The sequence below is a fragment of the Artemia franciscana genome, chromosome 9, assembly GCF_032884065.1.
Source record: "Artemia franciscana chromosome 9, ASM3288406v1, whole genome shotgun sequence".
NCBI classification, from domain to species: Eukaryota; Metazoa; Arthropoda; class Branchiopoda; order Anostraca; family Artemiidae; genus Artemia; species Artemia franciscana.
Genome location: NC_088871.1, coordinates 8,858,139 through 8,877,829, shown reverse-complemented (window position 1 = coordinate 8,877,829; position 19,691 = coordinate 8,858,139). Strand labels below are relative to the sequence as shown.

General features: G+C 34.1%; 1 protein-coding gene across 3 annotated transcripts in view; it reads left to right on the top strand.

Moving 5' to 3' along the window:
* LOC136030961 (rho GTPase-activating protein 18-like) overlaps positions 1-19,691 on the top strand; it is a 155,355-nt gene that overhangs the window by 121,348 nt on the left and 14,316 nt on the right. For all 3 annotated transcript variants that reach the window (XM_065710105.1, XM_065710106.1, XM_065710104.1), the window contains exons 10-13: positions 4,237-4,385; positions 7,468-7,658; positions 9,711-9,940; positions 14,375-14,533. In XM_065710105.1, the coding sequence (XP_065566177.1) occupies positions 4,237-4,385; positions 7,468-7,658; positions 9,711-9,940; positions 14,375-14,533 (729 nt within the window). The remainder of the gene's footprint in view (positions 1-4,236; positions 4,386-7,467; positions 7,659-9,710; positions 9,941-14,374; positions 14,534-19,691) is intronic.

Sequence of the window (19,691 nt, the reverse complement as noted above, 5' to 3'; positions counted from 1 at the left end):
GTGTTTTAACCAAGCTCCAATTTCAACCAAGACTGAAATTGGATATACTGTATATGAACACAGAATTATATACAGTTAGAACACAGTAAGGAAATCTGGCTCTTTTTTTATTTTGGTAAAAGGTTAGATATTATATTAGCTCGACTAATAAGTTGTCATGGGAAGAAGGATTACTTTTTTTCTATTATCCTTCTTCTTCTTCTTTCGGGAATGTAGATTTTAAAAATAGGCTTTTCTTCTTTAAAGATTGTAGAAAATACATCCTAGGAGAAAAGGAGGCTCTTTTTCTTTTTTAATTTATTTATTGTGTATCAGCTTAACCGCCGAGGTAATCATAAAGGAAAAAGGAATTATTTATCTCCTGTTCTTCTTTATAGAAAAAAGGAAATAAACAGTAGATTAATAGTACGTTTGATAAAAAAAATGATGTAATATATTTAAAAAAAACAACAAAGGAAGGGTTTATTCCAATCTTTTAGGGAGACAATTGAAATTAAAAATATATAAATAGAAACCTTCTTTCAAATAGAGATACTGTACGTATCCCAATGAACCCAAATTAATACTAAATCAATAAAATAATAGTCTTTCCCATTTATAACTAAGATCCTTTGACCGCATTAATAAACTAATGAAATAATAAAAATAACTAAAATCTGGTCAGTAGGCAAGTTAAGTTACTCGCTTAGAAGTGAACTCTTACCCAGTCTAATTTGTGATTAAATAAAAAAAAAACAAGCTTTTTCAACTGAAAGTAAGGAGCAACATTAAAGTTTAAAACGAACAGAAATTATTACGTACATGAAGGTATTGAAGCGAGGTGTTGATTAGGGGGCTACCCCCTCCTCAGCACCTTGCCCTTTACACTAAAGTTTTTAGTACTTTTAAAAGAGCTTTTCATTTCTCTAATTAGACATCCCTTGTGTTTAAGGAGTCATTCCTTAAACATTTGGGACAAATCAAACTTTAGCGTAAATAGCGAGTTGCTGAGGAAGGGTAACCCCTTTCATATATGTAATAATTTCTGTTCGTTTTAAGTTTAATGTTGTTCCTAACTTTCACTTGGAAAAACTTGTTTTTTGTTTATATTTAATTTCTGATCTTTTTTTGAACAATGCCAGGAAATCTGGCTGTGTCTCCACGGAGAAAAATACCCTTCCCCGAGGAATTATCCTCTATACAATTCAATTCAAGTGAAAATTTACCCCGGACAAATACCTTTAACATTTCCTCTCGCAAAACTGAGACGGAAAAGAGAAAGCAATACGTAAAAACACTTTTAATAGGAATTATGGCAAATTCCCTCACTGTAAAATTTCCCCAGAAAAGTACACCCCTGAAAACTTCCCTTTCCATATAAAATTATCCCTTGGAAAAACCCCCGGTGAAAAATTCGTCCCACCACACCCGTATGCATACTTCCCAATAAGAAATATTATGTGTAAACAATGGGCGAATTTCACAAATTAAGGACCTTTCCCTTTGGGCTGTGGGGGGGGGGTCATGATATATCCAAAGACATAGTTATTGGGCTTTTCAACCATGATGAACAAAATGGCTGTCAGAAAGTTTTGATAGTACGATTTTGGGGGAAAAGGGGGAGATGGCCTAGTTGCCGTCGAATCTGTTTGGTCACTTAAAAAGGGCACTAGAACTTTTAATGTGTGTTTGAATAAGGCCTCTCCCAATATTCTGGTATCACTGGGTCGATACGATCACCCCTGGAAAGAAACAACAACAAATAAACACGCATCAGTTATCTTTCTTCTGACAAAAAATAGAAAATTTCACATTTCTGCGGATAGGAGGTTGAAACATCTGCGATACGGTTCTCTGGTACGATGAATCTGATGGTGTTATTTTCATCAAAATTCTTCTACTCTTAAGCGATGTTTCATCTCTTTTTTGAAAATATGGTATGTTTTCTCAGGCTCATAGCCTTTGGTAGGTAACGCTATACTTAATGACTCTTACACGTTTTGAATCAGCATAATAACCTGACTCGTTTGATAAGTCTATTGGTGTCAAAATTCCGTTTTTTAGGATTTTGGCTACTATTGAGCCGCCTCGTAGTCTTTTATTTATTCTGGCTAGGTTTTTTTGTGTGATTTAGCGTTCCTTCTCCTTTATTAAATAAAAAAAAAGTTTTTTAACTGAAAGTAAGAAGCGACATTAAAACTTAAAACGAACAGAAATTATTCCGTATACTATTATTCCATAGACTCTTTGTCACAACTCTACTTTTTAAAACCATAAAAAAAACTTTAGTGTAAAGACCGAGGTGTTGAGGAGGGGACAACCCCTTTATTATACGGAATAATTTTTTTTCGTTTTAAGTTTTAATGTTGCTCCTTACTTTCAGTTAAAAAAAACTTGTTTTTTTTAAATTTAATTTCTGAACGTGTTTGAATTAATGCATGTTTTGATTCCGACTCTCCGCACATAAATAATTAAAACTGAATTTGTATATTGATTTTTTTGGCTAAATGGCTTTCTCATAGTTTTAATCGGAAGATTTTTAGAAAAAAAGTAGCGGGGGAGGTGGCCTAGTTGCACTCCAATTTTTTGATTACTTAAAAAGGCAACTAGAACTTTTAATTTTTTACGAACGTTTTCATTAGTAAAAAATATACGTAACTTACGAATTGACTTACGTAGTGAACTTCTACATTCGTATGTTTTTATTACGTATATGAGGGGGTTCATCCCTTCGTCAATACCTCACTCTTTACACTAAAGCTTAAATTTTGTTCCGATTCCTTAAGAATGACCCCTGAATCACAAAGGCCATAGAATAAATAGTTGAAATTATTAAAACAATTTAGCGTAAAGAGCGAGGCATGACGAGGAGGTGAACCCCTCATATGCGTAATAATTTCTGTTCGTTTTAAGTTTTAATGCTGCTCCTTACTTTCAGTTGAACAAACTCTTCATATTTATTTTCCATTATTTTTTTAATAATGCCAGAAAATCCTGCGCCCCTTTCATTGAAATACTCTTACCCCATGACAAATTCCTCCATGGAAAGATCCTCCCACGTAACCCCCCTTCAACTTGTCCTTCCCCCCAAACCAAAAAATCCCTGTGAAAACGTCTGTACACTTCCCAAAAACCATTACTATATGCAAGCACTAGTCGAAGTTTGTAACTTGCAGCCCCTCCCACGGGGACTGTGGGGGAGTAAGTCGGCCCCAAAGACATAGTTAATAGGTTTTTCGACTATGGTGAATAAAATGGCTATCTCAGAATTTTGATCCGGTGACTTTGGGGAACAAATGAGCGTGGAAGGGGGTCTAGGTGGCCTCCAATTTTGTTGGTCACTTAAAAAGGGCACCAGAACTGTTAATTTCCGTTAGAATGAGCTCTCTTGCGACATTCTAGGACCACTGAGTCGATACGATCACCCCTGGAAAAAAAACAAACAAACAAACAAACAAACAAATAAACACGCATCCGTGATCTGTTTTCTGGCAAAAACTGCAAAATTCCACGTTTTTGTAGATAGGATCCTGAAACTTTTACATTAGGTTTTCTGATACGCTGAATCTGATGGTGTGACTTTCGTTAAGATTGTATGACTCTTATGAGGTTTTTCCCCTATTTTCTAGAATAAGGCAAATTTTTCAGGTCCCTAACTTTTGATGGATAAGACGAAACTATATAAGATGAAACTTATATATTTAAAATCAGCATTAAAATGCGATTATTTTGATGCAACTATTGGTATCAAAATTCCATTTTTTAGAGTTTCGGTTACTATTGAGCCGGGTCGCTCCTTACTACAGTTCGTTACCACGAACTGTTTGATTAAAATTCACTTCGAAGGTTTTTTTTTCTTCTTTTTTTTTTAACACTAAAAGTCAGCAAGGTGGAGGTCCTTGCCGAAATACCTGCTTTTGTATTTTCACTTCATCTTCTCCACTGGCTGAAAATAATCCTCGTTTCCTTGCTTATTTTTAATTGTATTTTCTCGTTTTTTGTCCAACTTCATGTATAGCCCGTGTGGTCTTAGAATGTATTTGAAATAACAGTAGGCTTCAGTTAATTTTTTTCTTTCACTTTGTAAAGGCTTAATATTTCAACAGATTGACCAGCGAGGTGTCAAGGAAGCAAACAGTAATAGAAAAATGCTTTCTTTTCTTTATACACTGAAAAAAATTAAACAAAAAAAAATTGAAAAAAAATTGAATAAGACTCCATTTTATTTATTTTTTCATTTGGCTCTTTAAACTTCAGATACTGTATCAGCTTGACCAACGAGGTGTCAAGGAGGAAGGAATACTCAGAGTCCCAGGACACAAACAAAAGATAGCCACTCTTCACAAAGAAATTGAAACTCATTTCTACCCAGGAGAAATACCTGAAATTGATTTGAACCTGTCAAGGTAAGGGATACACAGTCTTTAGAAATCCTCTTATAAAGGCTCAGAGAGCTTTTTTTTGGGGGGGGGGGTGAGAGGCACCAGCGAAACTTGAACTCTGTCATCATTATTTTTATGATTAGTGCAACCTTTGACGTTCTTTGAGGGGAAGACGTGTCATGACCTGTCCCAGCTCTTATGCATCCCTTATTGAAAAAGTGGGAAATTATTTTTCTATGTGTCTTATACATAAAAATCTGATGACAGGTTTTTCGATTTAAAATGATTTAGAATAAAACAAATGTTTCTCAGGGTTGCCATTTTTGATCTTGAACAGTTGATTTTGGTCTAAAAGGATCAATCTGGCAAAAATTCACAATGATATTCACAATTTTAGTTATGAATGGCACAATTAGCTTAAAACAAAAGAAATGGACTAGAAGGAATAAGGATAAAGATCATACCTAATCAACTAAAGAGGATACCTGACAACACACATTGCGGGTAGACATCTACTATGTCGTCTTCATCGTAGAGAGCTTAAACAAAAAGCAGAATAAAATAAAATAGCAAAAACGCAAAAAAGTGAAGATTAAAAATATGCGGGTGAAACACCCATTATCAGTATTGTTAAGAGGTTGGGTATACGATAGCGTAATTACAAGAGCGAAAATTTGTCGAAGACACTATTTATCAGGTGACAACTTGCCAAAAAGGGTCATCTTTCAATAAATTACTTTGTAAAATGTGTGGGTTTGAAGATCAAAGTGTGTTATTTTCTAGACATGCACCTAGAAAATTTGCCTCATCTGGCAACAATGACGAGTAGTACTTAATTTATCGCAAGTATTAACCCATGTAAAGCGGATACACTTCTGAACCCACTTGATTTAACGCGCCATTTTAAATGAAACTACTTTGGAAGCCGCCCAAGATTCCCCTCATAAATACGTGGCTCACTTTGTATGCTGGTATATAACAGTGTCCGTTTGATTTATCTTTTCTTATTTATTCTTTTCATCCTATTTTCAATTTGTATTATTTATAAATTTTTTGTATAGCCCCCACCGACAATATTTCTGTTTTTATCTTTCCTAATTATTAATGATAAATTAATTTAATTACAACACCTAAACCTAGTTTGGCTCTGCTTACATTTTCTCCTAGCATTTCTTTTATAGTCTGGTTGACTTGCTGGGTATACTTTAATTTTTGAATTTTTTTCTTCTTATCTCCAATTTTTTTTTTTACTAAATTCGCTTTTACCTCAGTTAGATTTACTTGTATAGCAAATATGCAGGTAGGCAATGGTTTCAGCACTGGGTGCTGGTTTTCAGCACCCAGAGTCAATGTCAGTTTTTGTGTCCATTCTTCTTAACAACGAGAGTGAGCCCATCTTTCCGGATATATGTGTAATCCTTGTATATATTAGATAAAAAAACAAGTTTTTGCATATTAATTCTTTTTTTTGCCTAAATGGCTTTCTCTTAGTTTTGATCAGACTATTTTGAGAAATAAGGGGTGGGGAAGGAGGCCTAGTTGCCCTCCAATTTTTCGGTTACTTAAGAAGGTAACTAGATCTTTTAATTTTTAACGAACGTTTTTATTAGTAAAAAATATACGTAACTTAAGAATTAACTTACGTAACAAACTTTTATATTCTTATATTTTGATTGTATATATGAGGGGTTGGTCCCCTCGTTAACATATCGCTCTTCACACTAAATCTTGTTTTGTCCCAATTCTGTAAGAATGACCCCTGAATCAGAAAGTCCGTAGAATAAATAGTTGAAATTACTCAAAAAATTTTTAGCATAAAGAGCGAAGTATTTATCTCCTCCTAAATACCTCGCTCTTTATGCTAAAGTATTTTTAGAACCCCTCATATGCGTAATAATCTCTGTTCGTTTTAAGTTTTAATGCCTCTCCTTACTTTCAATTGAAAAAACTTTTTCATGTTTATATTTTCATTGTTTTTTTTTTTTTTAATAGTAATGCTAGAAAATCCTGCGCCCTTTTCATTGAATTTCTCTTCCCCCATGAAATATTCCTCCAAGGAAAGATCTTCCCATATAGCCCCCTCCCCTGAACCCCACACCCTAACCAAAAAAATCCCACTGATAACGTCGGTACACTTCCCAGTAACCATTACTGTATGTAAACATTGGTGAAAGTTTGTAACTTGCAGCCCCTCCCCCAGAGACTGTGGGGGATAAGTCATCCCCGAAGACATAGTTATTATGGTTTTTGACTACCAATTTTTTTGGTCACTTAAAAAGGGCACTAGAACTTTTCATTTCCGTTAGAATGAGCCCTCTTGCAACACTCTAGAACCACTTGGTCGATACGATGACTCCTGGGGAAAAACAAACAAACAAACAAACAAACAAATAAACACGCACCCGTGATTTGTCTTTTGGCAAAAAATACGAAATTCCACATTTTTGTAGATTGGACCTTGAAATTTTTTTCTATAGGGTTCTTTGATACGCTGAATGCGATTGTGTGATTTTCGTTAAGATCTTATGACTTTTAGGGGGTGTTACCTCCTATTTTCCAAAATAAGGCAAATTTTCTCAGGCTCGTAACTTTTGGTGACAAAGACTAAATTTGATGAAACTTATATATTTAAAATCAGCATAAAAATCCGATTCTTTTGATATATCTTTTAGCATCGACATTCCTTTTTTTAGAGTTTCGTTTACCATTGAGCTTACTACAGTTCGTTACCACGAACTGTTTGACTAAGACTCTATAACTTTTAGAGGGTGTTTCAGCCTTTTTTTGAAAAGGTAAATTTTCTCAGGCTCGTAACTTTTAATGAGAAGGACTAAACTTGATGAAACTAATGAAACTTGATGAAAATTGATAAACATCCAATTTTTTGATAAATCTATTAGTATCAAAATTCCGTTTTTTTTTTAGTTTCAGTTACTATTGAGCCGGGTTGCTGCTTACTTACAGTTCGTTACCACGAACTGTTTGATTATGTAAATGGCGCCCCGACAGATGTAGAGCCTGGGGACAAGTTTACCTCCTTGCCTTCTGATTATGCCACTGAATAAGATTTTGTTTTCGGCTTGCTGATTTTTTCTATATTTTCAAGGTCATCACAGTCACTTTACAGTGATCGTTCAATGGATGATGATCTATGGGAGGATAAGCGTGAAAAAGTAGAGAAAAGTATACAAAACGCCTCTTGTCACGATTTGGCAGCTTTACTTAAGCAGGTTTTGCGAGAGCTTCCTAAGCCATTGCTCACTTACGAGTATATTGATGCTTTTTATCTAGTCAATGGTAAGTATCCTTCATCTGGCCTATTGTTTGTTTTTGCTTTATACAGGTAACTGAAACTGTACTTTATCTTGGTTTCTTAAGCTGATTAGTTTTCTTTAATTAATATACTTTTTGAGAATGAACTGGCTATTCGTGATGATTGAGAAGAATTCAAGACAAATGCATGAATTTTAAGTTTAAAAAATATATGCTAGGCCAATAATAACAGTGTAAATTGCTGAAAGTCTTTGAAGTTTTCTCCTAACCTTTTTTTCCTTACTGGGATCTCAAAGATCAGTCTAAAATATCTGTCACTATTGGACTGTTGCTGATTTTGTTATTCAAGCATCTTATATTCTCTTTTAATTCTTGATTAGTTCATTTTTTCCATCAAAGCAAAAGTTTGCTGCCTCACACTATATTCGAACATATGTTAGAAAGTGAGATTAATTTTTCTAATGCACGACTCACCACGAATTCGTTCTAACGCTACACTTTCGATACAAAATGAGAAATTGAAACGTCTATTCCTATAAGAAAAAGCAAAAAAATTACCGAATAAATGTGGTGACCATTCTGTGACACTTTTCTGAATAGACTTAGAGTTTTGGGGATAGTTTTTATTCTTTTATTTCTTTTAAATATTTAGACATTGCTTTCGTGTTGCTTTGATTCAACAGGAGCCAACTGATGTTGAGAGAGAAAGAGAGAGAAAGAGTGTGTGTGTGTGAGAGAGAGAGAGAGAGGGAGGGAGAGAAAGAAGCCAGGACAAGACATTAAGAGATGTTGATGATTTTGTCTCCCAAATCCTTTATTTTACAGTCTATATAAACCGGAAAACAAAGTTGATTATGCAAAAGAGGCAGCTGATGAACGCAAAGGAACGCAAAGCTTACTTTCAACGCAAAGTTCCCAAATAGCTTTACAATCATATATATAAAATAATTCAAAATCATATGAGTCCAACAGTAAGATCTGATTTTATTCCTCTGGTTTTATTTCGTGTCGTATGGACCTTGTGTATTGTGCTCCTCGGGATTTGGCTCGAGTATGCCACTCATTGGCAGCTTCAATAGACTTTTGAATATTTTTTTTTTAGGTTTCTGTTTGATTTTCGTTTGTTTTTAATACAAGTTTATCTATTTTGTGGTTATAATTGTTTGGATTCCATTGGAACCGGCCTAGTTTTTGATGATTGATCAGGTCTCACTTTTGATATTCTTAGTTTATGAGGTAGTGTTAAAATAGTATGTGTGTCTTCTCCTTTCTTTACAGAAAGGAGGCTTTGTTCCTTTTATATGTGAGCCTTTGTGAGCTTTTTGCGAGCAACTAAGCCTTTGTTTCTAGTATATGTCTGCGTTTTACACTTAATGGTGAATTTATCTTATTCTTAGTTGCCAGCTAGGTAATTTTGGGTATTAAGAAAATACAAAAACAGTTTACGAAATAAAATAAAAGACGTGGCGAGGGGCAATAAGAGGTCTGGGGTAAACAAGGTTTAGACTGAAGAGAATATTATACCCAGTTTTACATATGTGTTTGTTTTAAAGAAGATGCTTAGAATAATACCAGCTACTGCTTAACTTCAAGCTACAGTTTGTAATCCAGTCATAATACAGAAATCAAGAATGTTTTCTTAAGTTTTAAAGACTAAGGTATATGACCAACAATCCAGCATTGGATTGTTGGCAACAAGTACCCTGATTTTTCAATGGCAACATTGAAGAGGGTTTTGGTGGTTTATTTTATTTTCTATCTCTTTTTATCCCTCTAACTGGATCATTAAAGTAGCACCTCCTAAATATGCAGTGGCAATATGTAATTTTTTTCTAAAAGACTTAGAGGGCAACAAATATTAAGTTTTTACTTTAATTGTGTCAGTTTCTTTTGTTTTTGAATATGGCTTTATCAGCTTCAAAATTTGCTAAAACAGTCAATTTATTAATTTTTATCTAAAAGGAAACAAGCCCAAATTCAGAGATTGTGATTGTGTGTACGCGAGTCTATGTTTATTTTTATTGTAGGGTAAGTAAAAAAAAAATCATAAAAACGTTTTCTTATCATTTATTTTAGAATTGCCTGAAATTTGGGACCAATTAGAAGCAATGAACTTGTTAATAATTCTCTTACCGAAAGCCCACCGATCTACATTAGCAGCAATTCTTTCGTTTATGTTAAAAGTTGCCGAATTTGAACCTGTAAATAAAATGTCGTTGCAAAATGTCGCGATGATTTTGGCTCCAAACCTCTTTGTACCAAGGAAAAAGCTGAAAATCAGTGACAAGGACAATCTTTCAAATGAGGTAAGAACGTAATTATTATTAATTAAACCATTCATTAGCCAACAAGTCCGTCGGACGGGAAGCGTAAAAAAGTTCAAAAAATTATTTCATCTGTGCTAAAGTTGCCGAATTTGAACGTGTGAATAAAATGCCGTTGCAGAACGTTGCGGTGATTTTGGCTCCAAACTTTATTCTACAAAGAAAAAAGCTAAAAATAAATGACATGGATAATTCTTCGAACGAAGTAAGAATAAAAAAAGACATATAGAAATGGATATAAAGACGACAGACGGGTCTATGGCCAGTAAATGAAAACGAAAAAAAAAAACAACAACAAAAGTCAAACGAATATTTCGGCAATATCTAACAAGGCGTCTTCAGCGTAAAAAAAACACAAAAAAAAACAAAAATATGTGTAAAACTAAAATATACTAACTTAAAATATATATTATACAATTACTTAACATTTACAATTTGTAGGTTTTTGTGGTCATCGAACCACAAAAGTAACTCTAATAAAAGATTTTTTATGCATCGAGGTAAGAATGCAATTATTAAGTCATTCATTTATTAGCCAACTAGCCTGTCGGACGAGAAGCGTAAAAGTTCGAAAATTTCTTTCCTCTATGTACAAGTTGCCGAATTTTGCCGTTGCGATGATTTTAGCTTCAAACCTTTGCGTCTGAAGAAAAAAGCTAAAAATTAAAGACAAGGACACTATTTCAAACGAAGTAAATAAAAAAAAATATTATTTGTTTATTCATTTACTGGCTAAAAAACCGCCAGATGAGAGGCGTAAATATGAACAAAAAGTTACAGTCTCTTGTAGGGACTTGCCACCTCCGGGCAGCTGACTGATTGCACATTGTAGAACTAACCGCTTCATATACCCGTCACATAACGTCATGTGATTGTTTTTGGATCAGTGATTAGCTGGGAGTTACTGACATTATCAATGATAATCATTTCTTAGAAATATTTTTTATCATCTGAAGGAAGTAAAACAGATGATTATATACCTACACTTAAGGAAGAGGAGTCCAGAGAATGAATGAATCCCCCCCCCCTGCAAGGCTATCCAAGGAAGGTGCTTAAATGGAAGGGGAAATATACGGGCTAACACTGAGTATCATAATTACTTAGATTTTCCGGAAAAATTATTAAGATTTTCCAAATTTTTGCAGGTTTTTATGTAATTCGCCTCTTTCACTTTTTTTCAAGTTGCCCCGACCCAGATGTTATCTTTTAGTGCTTAGTCAAAGGACGAAAGTTCGAGGAATTTTAAAAACATTTGTTGTGCCAAGTACTCCTTTTTTTTACTTAAGTACAAGTACCAAGTACTCAGAGAAATTTTTACTTAAGTACAAGTATTAAGTACTTCTCTAAAAATCTACTTAAGTAATAAGTACTTTTGAAAAAGTACTTCAGTACTTAAGTACTAGTATTTCAATTTTACTTCATTATTTAAATACTCAAGTACTAACTTTTACTTACAGTAAATATCACGCAAAACACTTCTTTAAGATCCATTTCCTTTCTAAGTAGACAAGATAAGCAAGATTCTGCCAAGAAATCAACCGCTTTTCAGAAAAAAAAACGATAGTTTTCGTGAAAAATCAATTGGTTTCATGAAAATCCAATTTTACTTCAGTTAAGATATAAAAAGAAAAGAATTTACAAAGAACATTCATTACAGCTTCATCATAACTTAACTTAATTTTTTAGTTGCTCCTTTCACCAGCAGAAGCTTTTCAAACATACCATCTCTGAGCATGTTTCTTTTTGGAGTAAAAATTCCACCATCTACCGAAAAAGGTCGTTCTGCAGATGCAGACGAAGGAATGATACAGTTGTACTTCCTGAAAACTTTCATTACCCTTGGGTACACTTTGAACACAGATAGTTTCTTTCGCCTCTCATTCAAATATGATAAAACCTCCTCCTTCACAGAATTGGTTTCACGGCCACGGCTGCCACAATCATCACGAGTTTTCCTTTATCACTAAGATCAAAGTATTCATCTGCAGATACTAAGTTTTCCAACTTTTTGGTTAACCAAACTCTTGGAAAACTGTAGGTTCTATCACTATCTTAGCTCTTTGACTCTCTACCTTGGTTCTACTGCCCTAGCAATGACGCATGAATGGATAATTAATAGACACATCTATTAACAAATGAACTAACGACATTTTTATATAATCCTAATTTGGGGGGGATTAATGCCATGTTTGCTTCTCAATCAATTAGACTATCTGTCTTGGCTTTTTCAAAAATTAGCGACGACTTGATGCCCACAACTATTCCATTTTAATTCAAAATCAACGAGAATGAGAAGATTGAGAGGCAAACAAGCGTCTAAAGTTAAAATGGGGCCATTCTGTAACGATTGTCAGGCAAGGCAATTGATTCAATTTATAAACTTAGACATTTGCACTAATAAAGAAGTTAATTTAATGTTAGTTGAACAACAAGTTGACTGAAATTGCAATGGGAATAAGCGTTTAAAGCCTACAAGGGTCTCCTATTTGCCTCGAAATTTATGTAAGTGGACCCAATTATAAGCTAAGACATTTGGGCTTACAAAAACTGATCTGTCTGTGCTTGTGTCTTGAGTTTGACTGTCTAGGCTCTTTCCCAAGTTCTTTCCCAAGAGGTAAATGGCATTACCTCTGACTAGGCAGCCGAGGACAGAAGAAAAGCAAATATTTTCATTATTTAGAATTAAAAATTTGCAACCGGAAACCCTGCAGATAATCCACAGACCTTGTACGAGGGGGTCACTATAGATACTGCACCATCCTTATGAATTTTCCCTCTATCACAAAAAACTTCCGTTCAATAGATATGGTAGTTCCGCCATGATAGCGTCTTTTTTTTAATTTCGTGCCGGGCCGAGAGCCACCGTTCTCAAAGACTAAAATCTATTCATCCGCTAACATATAGGCAGTTCAATTCGTCGCACAAGCCCTGCGTTATGCCGGTATAATTGTTCTGTGCCATGAAGAAAGTACTTGAGTACTTAAGTACCCTCAAGTACTTCAATTTTTTACTTAAGTATAAGTATTAAGTACTTTAGAAATTTTTTACTTAAGTAGAGTACAAGTACTCATATTTTTTACTTAAGTAGTTACTTGATTATTTTTACTTAAGTATTTCCCAACACTGTCAGAAACTATTAAGAAGATTCAGTGATCTAAAGCAACTCTTACTTTAAGTCTTATATTTGAATTAAATAATTCATTTATAATATTAAATTACTATATAGTTTGTCTACATGAGAATAAAAAGAGCTGTGGGTTTTATTTCATTCTTTAAATGAAGTAAATATAATTTTATTAGAATGGATGGTATCGCTGGTAAGTTTGTTGTAAAAGTTTAAGTTTTACAGGAACTTTTGAAATATATTTATATTGAATTATCCGTAAAGATATTTGTTTTGTAATTCCTATGCGAAAAGGAAACGAGTTGTGAGTTTCACTTTTTACCTTAAAAGAAACACATAAATTATATTTATTATGTTTGAGATTATTACTGATAAGGTCTTTATACCATTTATGGTGTTAATAGTATTTATCAAAATACGTTAAATCAAAGATTAGAAACTATTGAGATAATAATTAGGTAAAAGATTTTAATTCTAATAAACAAAGAATATGGATTTTTGGAATAAAGGATTTTTAAGAAGTTGTATTTTTGTCGGGAGGCTTGTATAATTTGGTTATCCATGGAGGCTTTGAAGAGTTTATTTCCCAGAAAGGGAGGGATGTTGTGGCAAGGGAGGGATTTGAGGTTATGAAAATATGAGATAATGAATGAAAATAGACACTGTTCGCTTCTTTTTAACAAAAACCGTGCCCCTTTTGAATGGAACTGCTGTGTCCAATCCTAGTTTTGCGTGTTGGGAATTGAAAGAAAAGCGAACCAAATACAATTACGCCAAGACTACCTTCTTCATCAAATGGCTTGAAATCTGGCTCGCTCATCAACATTTTAAATACCCTAAATGTTTTTGTTGTGTATCAGCATTGAAACCAAATCGAGCCAAATATTTACCCTCGTGAAGACTTCTTTTTATCAGACGACTTGAGATCTGGCTCGTAAAAAAAATTTAACTTTCATAAGAATTGAAACTTTTTTATTGTATAGAGGTATTGAAACCAAAGTGAACCGAATATTCGACCTCGCAAACAGCAGACGACTTCAAATCTGACGCGCACGAAACATTTAAGTCCTGTCTGAAGATAAGAGTTTTGTATGTGTTAGAATAGCAAAAAAGTGAATTGAATATTCAACCTTGCAAAGACTTCTTTTGTAAAGATACTCAAGATCTGGCTCGCGGAGTGATCCTGCTTGAAGCTAAGAGGATTTGTGTGTCTTAAAAGAAAAGTGAGTCGAAGATCCAAGCAGAAAAATACATCTAGCTCTATTGTAATCAAGCAATCTTTAACTCTGCAGGTAACATTCGCTGCTGCCAGCTGTTCTGCTGCAAAGCTGCTAATCAAATATCGTAATGTTTTGTGGACTATCCCTCCTGCACTTATTAAACATTTAAGGCGAACTTTTGAAGCTGATCAATACAGAAAAGTCTTGAAGGAGGTTAATGGTCATCACCCTGTGAGTTATATATTTTTTTTCTGCATTTTTAGGCTTAAAAATTATTTTGAACTTGAAAAAAATTTTAACTCGGTAATTTGAAAAATTATTTGACCCGGAAAATAGAAGAATAACAATGTACGTATGTGCCTATAACCAAAAGCTATCTTTTTTCGTTGATTATATTATAAATATAAATAGGGTCACTCCTTGCATTCTCTGTGTGCAAGTCAAATTTTCATAGAGTGAAACGATTTTGTTAAATTCAATTAAAATTCAAATTATAATACGAAGTTTTATATTCTTCCTAAAAAGGACAGATTTATAGTTTTAGGCCAAAGATCGTGGCTTATCGGGTAAGGTCTCTTCAACAGTAAATTACTTTTCTAGTGTTATCTTTCCAACTTTCCGATCTCAACTTCTATTTTCCGAGTTCGGCCGCTTTGTCCCAAAAACAACGATTTTGGACCGAAGAGGCTAAAATTGTTTTCTACTGAAAATTCCAAAACAGCCAATTAACTTCGAACTACCCAAAGACTATTTATAGGCGTTAAAACTTAAAACGCACAGAAATTACTTTGTATATGAAAGGGTCTGCTACCTTATCAACGCCCCGGTCTTTACGCTAAAGTTTGACTCTTTCTCTCAATTCTTCTTTTTAAAACAGTAAAAAATTTTAGCGTAAAGAGCGGGGCGTTGATGAGGTAGCAGCCTCTTTCATATACGAAGTATTTCTGTGCGTTTTAAGTTTTAATGTCGCTCCTTACTTCCAGTTAAAAAAACTTGTTTTTTTTTATTTAATTTCTGAACGTTTTTGAATCAATGCATGTTATGATTTTGGCTCTCCGCAGAGGAATAATCAAAACGAAGTTTGCATATTTTTTATTTTTTTTTGCTAAATAGCTTTCTCGTAATTTTGATCGAATGATTTTGAGAAAAAAAGAGCGGGGGACGAAGCCTAGTTGCCCTCCGATTTTTTGGTTAATTAAAAAAGCAACTAGAACTTTTAATTTTTTACGAATATTTTTATTGGTAAAAGATTTACGTAACTTATAAATTAGCTTACGTAAAGAACTTTTGTATTCTCATGTTTTTATTACATATATGAGGGGATTCGCCCCATCGTCAGTACCTCGCTCTTTACACTAAAGCTTAAATTGTATCCCAATTCATTAAGAATGACCCCTGAATCACAAAAGCCGTAGAATAAATAGTTGAAATTACTAAAAATACTTTAGCGTAAAGAGCGAGGTATTAGAAGGAGGTGAGCCCCTCATATGGGTAATAATTTCTGTTTGTTTTAAGTTTTATTGCTGTTCCTTACTTCCAGCTGAAAAAGCTTTTTCACATTTATTTTTTAATTGTTTTTTTTTTAAATAATGCTAGTAAATCCTGCTCTCCCTTCATGGAAATTTTCTTCTCCCATGACAAATTCTCGATGGAAAGTTCCCCCAGCATATTCCTTTCTTCTCAACCCCTCCCCCCAACCAAAAAAATCCTCCTAAAAACGCCTGTATACTTCCCAATAACCATTACTATATGTAAACACAGGTCAAAGTTTGTAACTTGTTGCCCCTCCCACGGGGACTGTGGGGGAGTAATTCGTTCCCAAAGACATAGTTATAAGGTTTTTCGACTACACTGAATAAAATGGCTATCTCAGAATTTTGATTCGTTGACTTTGGGAAAATAATTAGCGTAGGAGGGGGCCTAGGTGCCCTCCAATTTTTTTGGTCACTAAAAAAGGGCACTAGAACTTTTCATTTTCGTTAGAATGAGCCCTCTTGCAACACTCTAGGACAACTGGGTCGATACGATCACCCCTGGGAAAAAAAACACAAAAAAAACAAATAAACACGCATCCGTGATCTACCTTGTGGCAAAAAATGCAAAATTCCACATTTTTGTAGATAGGAGCTCGAAACTTCTACAGTAGGGTTCTCTGATACGCTGAATCTGATGGTGTGATTTTCGTTAAGATTCCATGACTTTTAGGGGGTGTCTCCCCCTATTTTTTAAAATAACGCATATTTTCTCTGGCTCGTAACTTCTGATGGGTAAGACTAAACTTGATGAAACTTATATATTTAAAACCAGCATTAAAATGCGATTCTTTTGATGTAGCTATTGGTATCAAAATTCCATTTTTTAGAGCTTTGGTTACTATTGAGCCGGGTCGCTTACCACAGTTCGTTACCACGAACTGTTTGATACAGGCAGTCCATTGGGAATGAACCTTTATTATACCGTTGATCAAGTAAAACTAATATTCCCTAAAGTATATGGGGATTGTTATTAGGTTTCTACTCTCCATACTGTTTATGGGGATGGTGTTTTGGCTCATTCTAAGGGGATAGGGATCTCAGTACAAATATTTTGAAAGACAATCGTTAAATAAAACACTTGGAAATATCAACTTGCTATATTTAATATTCTTCAAAAAATTTTCCGCTAAGAATTAATTTAAACATTACCGTAAAGAGTGAGTAATTTAGGGTAAACTCTCTCACATAAAGATAAATTATATCCATTTTAGATTTTAATGTCACTCTTTACTTTCACTTGAAATAGCTCGTTTTTAATTTAATAAGTTCCTGAAGCTCGAACTTTTTCACAATTTTCAGTAATGTTCTTCCCATTGGTGTGAACTAGAGCAGGCCACGCAATGAGAGATTTTGTATAGATTTTAGTTTTGGTTGATTTAATATTTTTGATTTTCTTAAATGAATTTGGATGATACTATTTAAACGGATTTATCCGGTTTAATTTATACACCGCGCAAAAAGACACTTACGAGAGGTATTGGGAGTGGGAAGGCACCCCCGGAAGTTCTGTGATGCATAATTTGTTCTCATAAGGTACCTCATTAACCAAGGTATTTTCTTTAGTGCTTGCCAAATGTTTCTAGCTTTTGACTGGGGCATTTTCCAAAATATTTTTCATACAGGATTTTTTTTTTTCATGGTGGATCTGCAAATAAAAACATCCACACAGGATGTCACTTGAATATCCTTAAATCCGTCCTGATGATTATGGTGAACAAGGAATCCCAACACCGTGAAATTCAATCCCTCTACCGAGATCTGAGCTCAATACAATCGGAACTATCGATACTATCAATACTATCGGAAATGTATTTTTAAAAGCTTTCAACTAAATAATATATATCACGCTTGTATTTCATAGCATGTCATATAATCTTGTAGCTTGTCTGAAATAGCGGTTTTGATGAACTCAAACACCCATATTCTGCCCATGTTTTATTGTGCCAATTTTTTTTTTAATTGAAGGTAAGTAACAACATTAAAACTTAAAACGAACAGAAATTTTTCCGTATATGAATGGGGCTGTCCCCTCCTCAACACCCCGCTCTTTGTGCTAAACTTTATTTATTGTTTTAAGAATTGGTGTCGTCAGAAAGAGTCAAGCTTAAGCGTAAAGAGCGAGGCATTGAGGAGGGGACTGATCTTTCATATATGGACTAATTCCTGTTCGTTTTGAGTTTTAATGTCGCTCCTTATTTTTGGTTTAAAAAAACTTGTTTTTTTTATTTAATTTCTGAACTTTTTAGATGCAGGTTTTGATTTTGGCTCACCGTTCATAAATAATTAAAGCGAACTTTGCATATTAATTTTACTTCTCTTTTGGCTAAATGCTTCCTCAATCTTGATCGGATGATTTTGAGAAAAAAGAATTGAATGGCCTAGTTGCCCTTCAATTTTTTTTTGGTTACTTAAAAAGGGCGCAGAGCTTATGATTTATTTATGAACGTTTTTATTAGCAATAAATACACGTAACTTACGAATTAACTTACGTACCGTAGGCCTCTGTCTCTGTTCATCCAACCGTTCATTGTCCCCAAGTGTGTCTCTAGTTCCGCCTTGTGATCCCCGATTTATAAATCTGTACTTCAATGGACTATAATACCCTCCAATGTTGAGCTCTCCACAAGTTTTCGCACGCTGTATAACAATGTACTCAAATTTTGATATTATAATTCTCTAATTTCTTATTCGATATGCTTTAATTACACATGTTTTTTCTTTTCTTTTTTTTCTCTCTTCTTCATTTTCAATTTTTTTTGTTATGGTCCTCAACAAGTTCGCTTCCAGGATCTTTATTATTGTTGGTGTTATGTTTTTTTTTATTTGAATAAATTGAATTGGATTGAACGAAATTCTATATTCGTATATTCTTATAAATAATTTCTGAGACTACACAGGGTAATCAGTTATAATGAGTTACCCTTTATACTTTATTACGTATATGAGGGATTTGGTTCCTCGTGAATACCTGACTCTTTACGCTAAAGTTCAAATTTTGTTCCGATTCTTGTAGAATGACCCTGAATCACTAAGGGTTCGTTTATAAAAAATTGATCAAATGAAAGTAATAAATAAAAACTTTAGCGTAAAGAGAGAGGTATTGACGAGGGGGTGAACCCTCTCTTAGACGAATGATTTCTGTTCTTTTTAAGTTTTAATGTTGCTCCTTACTTTCGGTTGAAAAAAACCTGTTTTTTATTTAATTTATGTTGTTTTTTCAAATAATACTGGAAAATCTGGCGCCCTCTTCATGAGAATACCCCTTATCCCGTGAAAAATTCCTCCATGGAAAGGTTCTCTCACTTAACCTTCTCCAACCCGACCCACCCTCCCCACCAGAAAATATCCCCTTGGAACTGTCTGTATACTTTTCAATAACCTACGTATATATAAGCAATGGCCAGAATTTGCAACTTGCAGCCCATCCTCCAGGGAATATGGGGGATTAAGTTATCCTCAAAGAAATAGTTGTCACATTTTTTTTTTACTGTGCTAAACAAAATGACTATCTTCAAATTTTGATCGGGTGACTTCGGGAAAAAATGAGCGAGAAAGGGGCCTAGTTACCCTCTATTTTATTTTTTTACTTAAAAAGGGCACTAAAATTTTTAATTTCCGTTCAAATGAGCCTTTCTCGCGGTATCCTGGGACTATTGGGTAGATACGATCAGCCTTGGAGAAAAAAAACGAAAATAAAAAGAACAAATAAACCCTCATCAGTCATCTTTCTTCTGGCAAAAAAAAATAAAAAAAAAACAAAATCCGCATTTCTGAAGATAGGAGTTTCAAAACTCTACAGTAGGGCTCTCTGATATGTTAAATCTGATGTTGTTATATTTCATTAAGCTTCTATG